The following is a 12,142-nucleotide window of genomic DNA, read 5'->3' on the forward strand; positions in this document are numbered from 1 at the left end:
TTTTGGGCATGGATAAAATCTCTACAGGTTTGCACAGTACGTTCACGTTGGTTTTGGTTTTGTTTTTTTTTTTTTGTTTTTTTTTTTTTTGTGGATAAAATTTTGCACAGTAGACGTTGGTTCTTTTTGTTTGCTTTTATCTGTTTTTTTTTTTTTTTTAAATATCCTTTTAGCATTTGCTTATTTTATAAATAAATAAAAAAATTAAAGTGTCCATACAATTTTTTTTTAATAATAAATGTGTTACTTTTTGTTTATATATTTAGTAAGGATATAATGGTAAATTTATATCAATTTCATTTTTCATCATCTCATTTTTTATCTCAACTAAACAAAAAAGTTTTCTATCCCTCCACTTTTCCACCCTTCCAACCAAACACAAATGAGAGAAAACTAAATCTTTTCTATCCTTCCACTTTTCCATCCTCCCACAATTTTCTATCCTCCCACTTTTCCATCCTCCCAACCAAACGGACCCTAAAAATCTTGAGTCTTAAGTGTCTGACCCGGAATCTAGGCCACCAATTAGCAGAGGGAACACACTTTTTTTTAAAATCTCCAATCCGCCGAAAACGATTTGAAATCCGGAACTTACCTTTTGACTCACGACTGCGTTGTTGTACCAATCCTTAAGAGGCACTCTTCCAAGACCTTTTTTATTTTATTTTAATAAATAAATATACACAAATTTGAAGGAATGTGGCACAACTACGTAGTTGCTTTCTTATTGTTTCCTTAGATATTAAAAAAAAAAAATAGTTAAGTCTCTAATTAAATAACTTAGTAAACTCCATGTCTTTCTCTAACATGTAGAGCATCCATATCAATGGATATAAAATTTGTCTATTTTGTAAAAAAAAACATACTTTTTCTATTTTATACACTTTTACAAAACACCCACATTAGTTTATCTATTTTACACCATCTTTTATTTAAGGTAAAAATGTAAAACTGACCCTCTAACTTTCACATTTTTTCATTTCAGTCCTCTAACTTTCAGTTTTGTCAATTCAGTCCTCTAACTTTCAATTTTTGTCAATTCAAGGCTCTGTTACAAATCTGTTACTACTGCCAAAATGACGCTGTTTTGCATGTTGTTGTGTTTTTTTTTTTTTTTTTTTTTTTTTTTTTTTTTTTTTTTAATTTGAAATTAAAAGAAAAATCTGGGAAAAAAAAGAAATCATTAAGGGGATCGACGACGTTTCTCCCCTTCCCTAAGTCAAAAAAAAAAAAAAAAAGAAGGATTCAAGAATCAAATCCCTAGCTTTGAGTCCGAGAGAGAGAGAGAGCGACTGAGTTCACCAGCTGCGAGGAACCTTGCCGCCCCTACTTGCTGCCCCTGCTTGCCGTGTAAACCATGTCGCTGCTCTGCCTTGACTGAATGTAGCTCCTCCTTGCCTGTCCTCCGCTTCTTTCCCAGCCACTTTGCAGGTATATTTTTGCAGCTTAATGAACGTAGTTTTGATTCAGGGAAGGGGAATGACGACGTCGTTCTCCTTAATGTTTTTCTTTTTCTTTTTTTTTTCCCAGATTTTTCTTTTAATTCCGAATTTAAAATTATAAAAAAAAAGGAAAAAAGAAAAAAGAAAAACAACAACAACAACAACAACAACAGCAACAACAACATGCAAAACGACGTTGTTTTGGCAGTAGAAACGGCAGCAGTAATAGATTTGTAACAGAGCCTTGAATTGACAAAAATTAAAAGTTAGAGGACTGAATTAACAAAACTGAAAGTTAGAGGACTGAAATGAAAAAAAGGTGAAAGTTAGAGGGCCAGTTTTGCATTTTTCCTTTTATTTAAATAATACATTCTCACCTTTTATTATTTCACACCGGTCTCACCACCTTACCAAACTCTCCAAAGTATCTTTGACACTCTCTATCTCTTTTTTTTCCACCTTCTTCTTCTTTCCTCTTTCTTCTTTTTTCTTTTCCTTCTCCTTCTTTCTTCTTCAGCATCTTCATCTTCTCCTTCTCATTCTCATTCTTCTTTTTCTTTTTCTATTTGAGTTTGATTATGGCCAGTGATTTTGAGTTTGCAATTTTGGTGGTGATTTTGGGTAGATTTTTCCACTACATGGATGGTGATTTTGGGACTTTCCATTGACTGTTGCTGCTACTACTTCTTCTTCTTCTTTGACACCTTCTTGTTCTTCTATTATTTCTACATTTTCTTCTTCTTCTTTTGCAATTTGGGTTTGATATATATATATATATATATATATATTGAGGAGAGAGTTTGATAAATTTGGGATCTAGATTGATTTACGTTTAAAGAATTTGATGATTTGTTGTTGCATTTAAGAGAAGATAAGATGAGAAAGAGGGTAGAGGAAAAGAGAGATTGGATGAGAGAGGACAGATAATCAAACAAGAGATGAGAGAGAAAAAATAATAAAAAAATAAAATAGAAAACTACAATAACCGTGTAAATATGCACAGTTACTTTAGCAAATTTGAAAAGGAACAGTGATTTAGAATGACTGATGTGGGTGTTTTTTTGGATAAAATGTGTAAAATCATACCCTTTTTCTATTATCTATTGTCTGATGCGGATGCTCTTAAAGTGTTAACCGTATCCCTACTTCATCTGGTTTTGGTTGGTTTAAAAACATGGGGTTTTTGCTCATTGTATAAGATTGTCCTCTCTCTCTCTCTCTCTCTCTCTCTCTCTCAAAGCAACAAACCATTAGTTGATGACACAATGCACGCAACCAACACCCCTCGACCTTTTGAAACCTTGATTTCTTCAAACATTTTGAAGTATGAGAGAGTGAGAAGCCAAAGAGGTAAGGGTTTTGGGGTTTTCCTGTGGGTTTTCTAACACATCCAAGGGAAACAAAAAACAAAAGTAAAAATAAAGAAACAAAGAAAGAGACCACACACCATTTGCTAAGTTTGGGGGTGATAGGGGAGCAGAAAATTAGTCTAACTCTGGTTCGTCCAAAGGTGTCGTCCAGAGCCAATTGATCAAGTTTGACCTGGAATCACCCCAGAAGAAGTAAAAGTGTTTATGGACAATAATACTACTCTTGATCAGTGAAGTCTCCCATGGATGATAAAGTCGTCCATGATGAAGGTCGTCCATGGACGACCTTCAGATGTCCATGGACGACTAAACAGTCCTCCACCAGACGGACGACTACGCAACACTTAGAACTTTTGACTCTCTGTAGCGGTTACTAAACCCGCAACTATCTCAACTAATCCATTAAATAAGTTAACTTCCGTTAGCGGTTACAATTTTAGTAGCCGTTGAGGAAGTTAACTCCAGACTCGTTGGCTTCCACAAATCCTGGGGAGGTTATTGGACAAATAACCGTCCCCAGGGTCCCTATATAAAGGACCGGTCTGAACTCGACAAAGGTAAGAATTTCTCTGAGACATTACCCCCAAATACTTGGAACTCCCTTCTCTGCGAGACTAACTTCTTCATCGGAAAGGGTTTGGCCGGTATTCTCCGGTCTCCTCTTTGACTGTTTGTTTCTTGTAGGCCTTCCACCACTTCAGTAGCCCACCGAAGCCAGATCATCCACCTTACTGATTCGGAGCGATATCAGTTGGCGCCGTCTGTGGGAAGAGATTGTTGTGCAACTTTCTTTTCTGTGACAAAAGGTTAGGATGGTCAGGACCAAGTTGAGGGCTACTAGCCCAGGTCGTCAGGGAAGCAGAGGCGCTTCAAGTGATCCCCAACGTGATCGCCAATCCGCACCAGTCATGCAGACATCGTCTGTTCAACATGTGCAATCTATGGCGGCTACAATGGCGGAGTTGACTCGCCAAAACCAAGAGTTAAGAATAGAGATCAATCAGAGAAGACAGACACGTGAGGAACGTGAAGGACAAACACAAGGTCACGACGATAGAGAAAATCTTGAGATTGGAAGTCAGTTAAGAGGCACTACTTCACGGACGGTACCACACTTGAAAGAAGAAATGGACCAAATGAAGAGAGTCATGGAGGAAATGAAAGAGAACATGAGGAGGACGAATCCTATAGAAGATTTGGTCCACAGAATCGACTCTCCCTTTACGGCTGCCATCAACGGTCATCCTTTACCATCAAAATTCAAACTGCCTTCCCTGGATTCATATGACAGAACGCGTGACCCGTTTGACCACATTACTACCTTCAAGACAACTATGCACCTTCAAGGGGTCCCTGATGAAATCATGCGTAGAGTCTTCCCTACCACCCTTAAAGGCCCGACGCGAGTTTGGTTCAGCAAAATACCTCCAAGTTCTGCAGGTTCTTTCAAAAAGTTAAGCAAACTGTTTGTTAACAACTTCATCGGGGGACAAAGACACAAGCGTTCTTCGTCCAGCTTGCTGACCATAGAGCAAGGGGAGAACGAAAGCCTGCGGTCATTCATCACTCGCTTCAACAGAGAAGCCCTTAGTGTGGACGAGGTGGACGACAAGCTTCTACTGGCAGCCTTCCACAACGGGATTAATTCTGATTTATTTATCCACAAGCTATATGAGAAGGAGCCTCAAACTATGGCTGAGCTCGTCCATTCAGCTCAGAACTTCATGAATGCAGAAGATGCGATCATAGCCAAGAAGAGGAAAAGAGCTGAAAGGATGGAAGCACATCCAACACGCCACTCGGAACAAGGCCCTCGTCCAAAGAAGGGATGGACGGAAGATAAGAAAGAACGAGATAACAGGAAGACGGGTCCTATGGGAAGAAGCCAGAACTATACGCCCCTGAATGCTCCATTCGATCAGGTGCTCATGCAAATCAAAGACGACCCTTTCCTAAAATGGTCAGAGAAGATGAGAGGAGATCCTAATAAGCGCAATAAGAATAAATATTGTCACTTCCACAGGGACCATGGGTATGACACGGATGAATTTTATGACCTGAAACAGCAGATTGAGAATCTTATTAGACAAGGAAAGCTGAGGCACTTTGTTGGAAGGGATTATAGAGATGAGAAGTTGAAAGGAAAAATGGAGGAATCGTCCCAGCCCCCACTAGGAGAGATAAGGATTATCGTTGGAGGAAATTCGATGGGGTAATCTTCTAAGTCGAAGAAGATATATCTCAAAGTGGTGCAAAATGTCCAGCTCTCTGGACGATCACCAAGGACGAGATCAAGGGACGAGCCGGCCATTTCTTTCACGGACGAAGATGCAGAGAGGATCCATCACCCGCATGACGATGCGATTGTCATTACTCTGCTTATTGCAGATTATACGACCAGGAGAGTGTTAGTTGACAATGGAAGCTCAGTAGACATATTGTACTACCTTGCCTTCCAACAGATGAGGCTTGGGCGGGATCAACTTCGTCCAGTTTGCTCACCACTGATAGGGTTCGGAGGAATGAAGGTGTAGCCCGTAGGCACCATTACATTACCAGTAGTGGTAGGGTCATACCCGCAGCAGATAACTAGAGAAGTAAATTTCCTCATGGTGGACTGTTCGTCTTCATACAATGCCATTATTGGAAGACCAACCCTGAACAGTTGAAAGGCGATAACATCTACCTACCATCTATCAGTCAAATTCCCTACGGAGTACGGGATAGGGCAAGCACAAGGAGATCAGTTGGCAGCTAGAGAATGCTACTTAGCCATGATGGTTTTGGACGAACAGGTGCAGACAATGAGCATCGAGGAAAGAAGGGTTATTGTAGAGTCCACAAAGGTATTGGAAGATGTTCTTTTGCAAGAAGATGATCCCGAGAAATTCACTAGAATTGGAACAGGTATGAAGGAAAAGGCAAGAAAAGACCTCATCTAGTTCCTGAGAAAGAGTATTGACGTTTTTGCATGGAGTCATGACGACATGTCAGGAATCGACCCAAGTGTGATCACTCATTGATTGAATGTGTACCCCTTTTTTAAGCCTGTTCGTCAGAAGAAGAGGGTATTTGCTCCCGAGCGAGATAAGGCGATCAAGGAAGAGGTTCAGAAACTGACCACGACACGGTTCATTAAGGAAGTCTATTACCCGGATTGGTTAGCCAATGTGGTGATGGTGAAGAAAGAAAATGGAAAGTGGAGAATGTGCGTAAATTTCACTGACTTGAACAAGGCATGTCCTAAGGATAGTTATCCTTTGCCACGCATTGATCAATTGGTGGACTCTACGGCTGGCCATCAATTGCTAAGCTTCATGGATGCCTTCTCAGGATATAATCAGATCAAGATGGATGAAGCTGATCAGAAAAAAACTTCCTTCATTACCAGCCAAGGCTTGTTTTGCTACAAAGTGATGCCCTTCGGTTTGAAGAACGCAGGAGCAACTTATCAAAGGTTGGTAAATCACATGTTTCATCCACAGATAGGACGGAATGTGGAGGTTTATGTCGATGACATGCTTGTGAAGAGCATAGACGAGGGAAGCCATCTAGACGACCTACAGGAAACCTTTGAAATACTTCGGCGATATAAGATGAAGTTGAACCTAAGTAAGTGTGCATTCGGAGTATCGTCGGGAAAGTTTCTAGGGTTCATGGTTTCGCAAAGAGGAATCGAGGCGAATCCAGATAAGATCCAAGCTATATTGGACATGGAGCCACCGAAGAGTATCAAGGAAGTCCAATCCCTCACAGGACGAGTTGCTGCTTTGAACAAATTTGTTTCGAAAGCCACAGACAAACATTTACCTTTCTTCAAAGTCCTCAAGAAGGCATTTGAATGGACGGACGAATGTCAAAGGGCCTTCCAAGACCTGAAGGACTATCTCACTACTGCCCCATTATTAAGTTCGTCCGTGCAAGGAGAAGAACTATACCTATACTTAGCGGTGTCCCCACACACCGTAAGTTTAGCTTTAATCAGAGAAGAAGGGAAAGTACAAAAACCTGTGTACTACACTAGCCGAGCACTCAGAGGAGCAGAGGGAAGGTATCCGTTTATAAAGAAATTGGCTTTTGCACTAATAATAACTTCTAGGAAGTTAAGACATCACTTCCAAGTTCATGTCATCAATGTCATGACGGACCATCCGCTTAAGAAGGCAATGAACAAGCTGGAAGCCGCAGGACGGCTAATTCAATGGGTGGTGGAACTTAGTGAATTCGACATTCGGTACCAACCGAGAAATGCAATAAAGGCTCAAGCCCTAGCAGATTTCATCGCAGAGTTCACTCCGAGTCACGAAGATCTTGGGGAAGGAGAGTACAATAACAAATGGGTCATCCATGTAGATGGATCGTCTACATTGTATGCTGGAGGAATAAGAGTTGTTTTGCAGTCGCCAGAAGGAGACAAATTAAAGTACAAGGCCCGTTTGCAATACCAGACTATTAACAATGAAGTGGAGTATGAAACCCTTTTAAAGGGGTTGGAGTTGGCCAAGTCTGTAAAAGCAGACTCAATACTTGTCTTGGGAGACTCTCAATTGGTCATAGGCCAAGTAAATGGGACATGCGAAGCGAAGGAAGACAGAATGAAGAAATATCTAAGGAAAGTAGTACGCCTTGTAAAGAAATTCAAAAAAGCTGATTAGGTTCAAATCTCGAGGGAAGAAAATATGGAAGCAGATATTCTGGCGAAGGAAGCATCTGCGAATGAAGCGTTGGACGAGTTGGATGAGGTACACTACATGCCAAGTATAGACCTTCCAGAAATGCTGTAGATAAAGGGTGACAGAAATTGGATGACCCCAATAGTGTCATACTTGAAAGACGGAAGGCTTCCAGAAGAGAAGGACGAAACTAGGAAGCTCAAGGTCAAATCAGCCAAGTATGTACTTATGGATGAAGTGTTATACAAAAGAGGTTTTTCTCAAAATCTCTTAAGATGTTTGGCTCCGGACGAGGCAAACTACATGTTGAGGGAGGTTCACGAAGGAGCATGCGGAAACCATTCGAGAGCCAGATCACTCGTCCATAAAGTCATCCATAGCGGATTATTGGCCAACCATCCAAGCTGATGCTAAGGCATATGTCAAAGTATGTGATCAATGTCAACGCTTCAGCAACATTCCCAGATAGCCAGCAGAATATCTCACGCCAATGATGGCCCCTTGGCCTTTCGCGCAATGGGGACTAGACATTTTGGGGCCCTTTCCGACTGGAACTCGTTAAATGAAGTTTCTGGTGGTAGGAATAGATTACTTCACAAAATGGGTGGAAGCCGAACCCTTAGCAAAAATTACGCAGCAGAATGTCAAGAATTTCGTCTGGAAGAACATTGTATGCAGATTCGAGGTACCTAGAGTACTAGTGTCTGACAATGGACGACAGTTTGACAACACATCTTTCAGGGAATTTTGTGAACAGCTTGGAATGAAAAACCATTACTCCTCACCCTCCCACCCACAGACCAATGGCCAGGCAGAAGTAGCGAACCAATCCTTGTTGAAGATCATCAAGACTCGGCTCGAAGGGGCAAAGGGAGTATGGCCGGATGAGTTACCAGGTGTTTTATGGGCTTATAGAACGACAACGAGAACTCCAATAGGGGAAACTCCTTTTAAACTAGCCTATGGAAGTGAGGCAGTTATAACAACAGAAGTACACATGACGAGCCACAGGGTGAGGGGGTATCAAGCTGAAGAAAACAAAAAACAGCTCCATCTTAACCTTGACCTTATGGACGAGGTTAGGATGGATGCAGAACAGAGGACAGCGAGGTACAAAAATCTCATGGCAAGGCAATATGACGCCATGGTGAAGCCTAGGCGTTTCAACATAGGGGATCTCGTCCTGAAGAGGGTTACCTTGGCAACAAGAAACCCAGCCTACAGGAAACTTGGGCCAAATTGGGAAGGACCTTATAGGGTTATCAACTGCAAGAGGCAAGGATCCTATTATTTGGAAGCTTTGGATGGGCGGAGGCTAGAACACTCTTGGAATGTTGAGCACTTAAGGAAATACCATCAATAAGTACTGACTCTTGACAAAAGTGTCCTTGGACGAGATACCTGGACGACCAGAAGCGTGTTTACTACTAGTGTGTTTTAAGTATTTTAATAATCCCCTAGAAAGTACATTAGTGTTTTCACTTTTGTGCTATTCATAGACGAGTTGGTTTGTATTTTTAATTCAATAAGGCACTAGCTCATGAGCATGTGCCATGCCTGTGGACGAATGTTTATATAAGTTTGGATTTTCAAATATATATATTGTGTTTTCAAGTATATTATTGGAATCCTTTGTATGTTCATTCAGATTGATCCCAAAAAAAAAAAAGATAAGCATGGACGAATGAAATCCTTAGACGCAAGGATACATCGTCCATAAGCTTTCCTCCAAAGGAAAAATGAAACAAGGTACATCCGTCCAAAGCATGAGACGAGATGAAACCTAAGCTAAAAATGAAGCTAAGGTCCATCCGTCCAAAGCATAAGACGAGATGAAACCTAAGTTAAGGGTATATCCGTCTAAAGCTCAAGACGAGATGAAATCCGAGAAGTGTCCGTCCGAGACACGGACGAGCAAAGACCTCAAAACTAGCTTAACAATCCATTGCATTAGACGAGAAATCGTTGGGAGGTCTAATCATCAAGGACGACAAAATGATCGTCCATGATTGTGAATGAAGAAAAAATTCAATCAAAAAGGAAGTCATTCATAGACGAACTATACATAAGCTGAAAGGAATCAATTTACTCTATCTTAGTGATGTAATAAAAAATTCACCCCCATACTCAAGACGAGGCGAACTGAATTCCTGAGTGGACAAACCACATAGTCTCAAATAATATGACTTATGAAAATAAAAATTTCATACATGAAGCTGGAAATGTATATATTCAAACACAATGGAAGATGAAAATAGAAGTATTCATTTTTTCATGAAATTTAAAGAAGGGAGGACGACCCACGTCCAAAAACCCCTTAAGTAGTAAAAATGAAACTGTATATAAAACTCGTCCACAATCTTGGACGAGACAATTGTACTTATATGAACTGGAATAAAAAAAAAAAAAAGAAACAAAGCCCAAAACAACGGGCACTTCCAGATAAAAGTAAAACAAAATTTCAAGGAAATTGCAAATCATTTGGGCAAACTAGCCTTGGGGTCATCCTGAGTGACTTTAGTATTAGCGTCGTCCATGATGTTGACGTCCTCGGAACTCGTCTGCAACAAGGAACTCTCTGTAGCAAGGGGAAGCTTGAAGGAGTTGAAGTCCAAATCAAGATATGCGTCCTTAGCATCAACACGGAAGTCTTCATAGCCAACTGCATAATGATTGTCTAGACGATTTTTATACTCGTCAGACTTCTTAAAGGCCGCAATAGCTTCTTCACATGCCTTCTCCAAGGACGAGGTAAGCTCTGAAACTTGTCCTTCAAGATGGACGATGCGGTTATCCTTCTCTAAGTTGTCGGCCTTAAGCTCTTCCACCTCGTTCTTCAGCTTCGTCTCACTTCCTTGTAGACGATTAAAATCCTCAATCAACCTAAGGACCTCCCCCTTCTTTAGTAGAACTTCATTGTTTAGCTCCTTGGCTTTATCATTAGCCGTCTTAGCCGCTGTAGCGAGCTCCTTGGCTTGGCAGGTTGCTGTATAAAATTTTGATATAGCCTGCATATGGACGAAAGGGAGTTAGACATCCTGTTCAAATTAAAAATTTTAAAAAAAAAAGAAAAAAAAAAAAGAAAAAAAATTTCACAAGGATGAGGGAAAGACTTACCTTAAAAACGTCATGGATGCCAGAACGTTCAAACTCCTTCACTGACATGTTATAGCACTCATTCACTTCACGATCAGTGACGATTCCTTTGAACATCCTCCATGCATAACCCTCGTCCAGAACTAGATTGGAAGGACAATCAGAGGTCTTCGACGAGCTGGGCTTGCGAGAAACTTTGGGTGGAGAAGGAGGATCGCTCTGGACGGGATGGACTGTTTGGACGAGCTCCACATCCACCAAAGGTTCGTCCAAGTTCACTGTTGGAGGTACAAACTTGGGGACCTTGAGAAGGGAAGTCTTAGCAAACTTTTGCTACTTAGGGCCTCGACGGCTTGGGAGGTCGTCCAAGTCTACAGTACTGGATATTGATTTAGGCTTCCTCTTCCCAGCCTGGACGGAAGCCACTTGGACAGACGGAGGTGCAACAACATCCTCGTCCCCACTAGTCACAGCCTTCTCCTTGTTTTCCCTTTTTGTAGTTATTCCTGCAACGAGGAAAGCCAATTAAAAAAAGAAAAAAAAAAGAAAAAAAAAAAAGAAAAAAAGAGAAAGGTAAGAGAAATGAAGTGGACGATACTTACTTCGACGAGTAATCTCCTCGTGACTAAGGTTCTCTGCAGTAGGCACTGGGCCAAGTCCCCAAGCTGCTAGACGACTGAGAGTAACCAAATTGTGGAAAGTCCTCCCAGGGAAGGCACGAACCACGTCTATCTGGTCCAGATAAAATTTGTCCAAGCGTGGACGAGCAACAGCTGCATCAACAAAGAAAAAGAGTTAGACGATTGAAAGATAGGAAAAAAGTAAGGAGAAATGAAATAAAATGGAAAGAAAACATACCCTCAGGACGAAGACGACCTAGAGGGCTGGTAAAAGGTGGGAAGGGGGGACTACTCACATCAGCTGGGTCCCCAGCCCAATTTCCAGAAATAATAAAAACTCTTTTTTCCAAAGCCAGTCGGACGAGCTACGACCCTTAATTAAACTGTAATAAGAGCCCCTGGACGAGAACTGGTAAAAACCAGCAGATTTCTTTATCTTTGAGAGCTTATAACAGTAAAGGAACTCGTCCACTATTATTGGATGGTTCCCTTCCAATGCCTCACGCCATAACACTTGCATGGCAACTATCGTCCTCCAACCATTGGGGTTGAGCTGGTTAGGTCCAATACCCAACCTTTGGAAGAGGTCTCTACAGAAGGAATTTAGAGGAAACCTAAGGCCAGCTAAAAAGTAAGAAGTATATACCCCTAAACCAAAGGAAGGAGAACAACACCATTCTCCAGCCTTGGGTAGACGAGGGTTAAGTTCTTTAGGAATTTGGTATCTATCTACAAGAGTTTTTAACTTGGCAGCGTCTAAGGTGGATGCTACCTCTGGGGCACAACTATTAATGACGTCCTCCTCGTCCTCTTCCTCGTCTTGAGGAGGGCTAGATGGCTGTCTGGACGAGCTAGCCCCAGATCTAGAAGCCACCCTACGTTATAGTTCCTGGAATTCCTGTAAGGGAATGCCAGGAACCCCAGACGAGTAATGCTCGTCT

At 41.3% G+C, this 12,142-nt stretch overlaps 2 protein-coding genes across 2 annotated transcripts; one reads left to right on the forward strand and one right to left on the reverse strand.

Annotated features, from left to right (window-relative positions):
- Positions 1 to 3,960: 3,960 nt before the first annotated feature.
- LOC115963262 lies at positions 3,961 to 5,028 on the forward strand. Its single transcript, XM_031082209.1, has one exon. The coding sequence runs from the start codon at positions 3,961 to 3,963 to the stop codon at positions 5,026 to 5,028; it is 1,068 nt and encodes a 355-aa protein (XP_030938069.1).
- Positions 5,029 to 9,896: 4,868 nt separating this feature from the next.
- Positions 9,897 to 11,592, reverse strand: LOC115959795. Its single transcript, XM_031078382.1, has 4 exons — positions 11,440 to 11,592; positions 11,184 to 11,354; positions 10,603 to 11,087; positions 9,897 to 10,493 (listed from the first exon to the last, which is right to left on the reverse strand). The coding sequence occupies exons 3-4, from the start codon at positions 10,696 to 10,698 to the stop codon at positions 9,963 to 9,965; spliced, it is 627 nt and encodes a 208-aa protein (XP_030934242.1). The 5' UTR covers positions 10,699 to 11,087; positions 11,184 to 11,354; positions 11,440 to 11,592; the 3' UTR covers positions 9,897 to 9,962.
- Between the last annotated feature and the right edge of the window lie 550 nt (positions 11,593 to 12,142).

The sequence above is a fragment of the Quercus lobata genome, chromosome 2 (genome assembly GCF_001633185.2).
Source record: "Quercus lobata isolate SW786 chromosome 2, ValleyOak3.0 Primary Assembly, whole genome shotgun sequence".
Classification (NCBI taxonomy): Eukaryota; Viridiplantae; Streptophyta; class Magnoliopsida; order Fagales; family Fagaceae; genus Quercus; species Quercus lobata.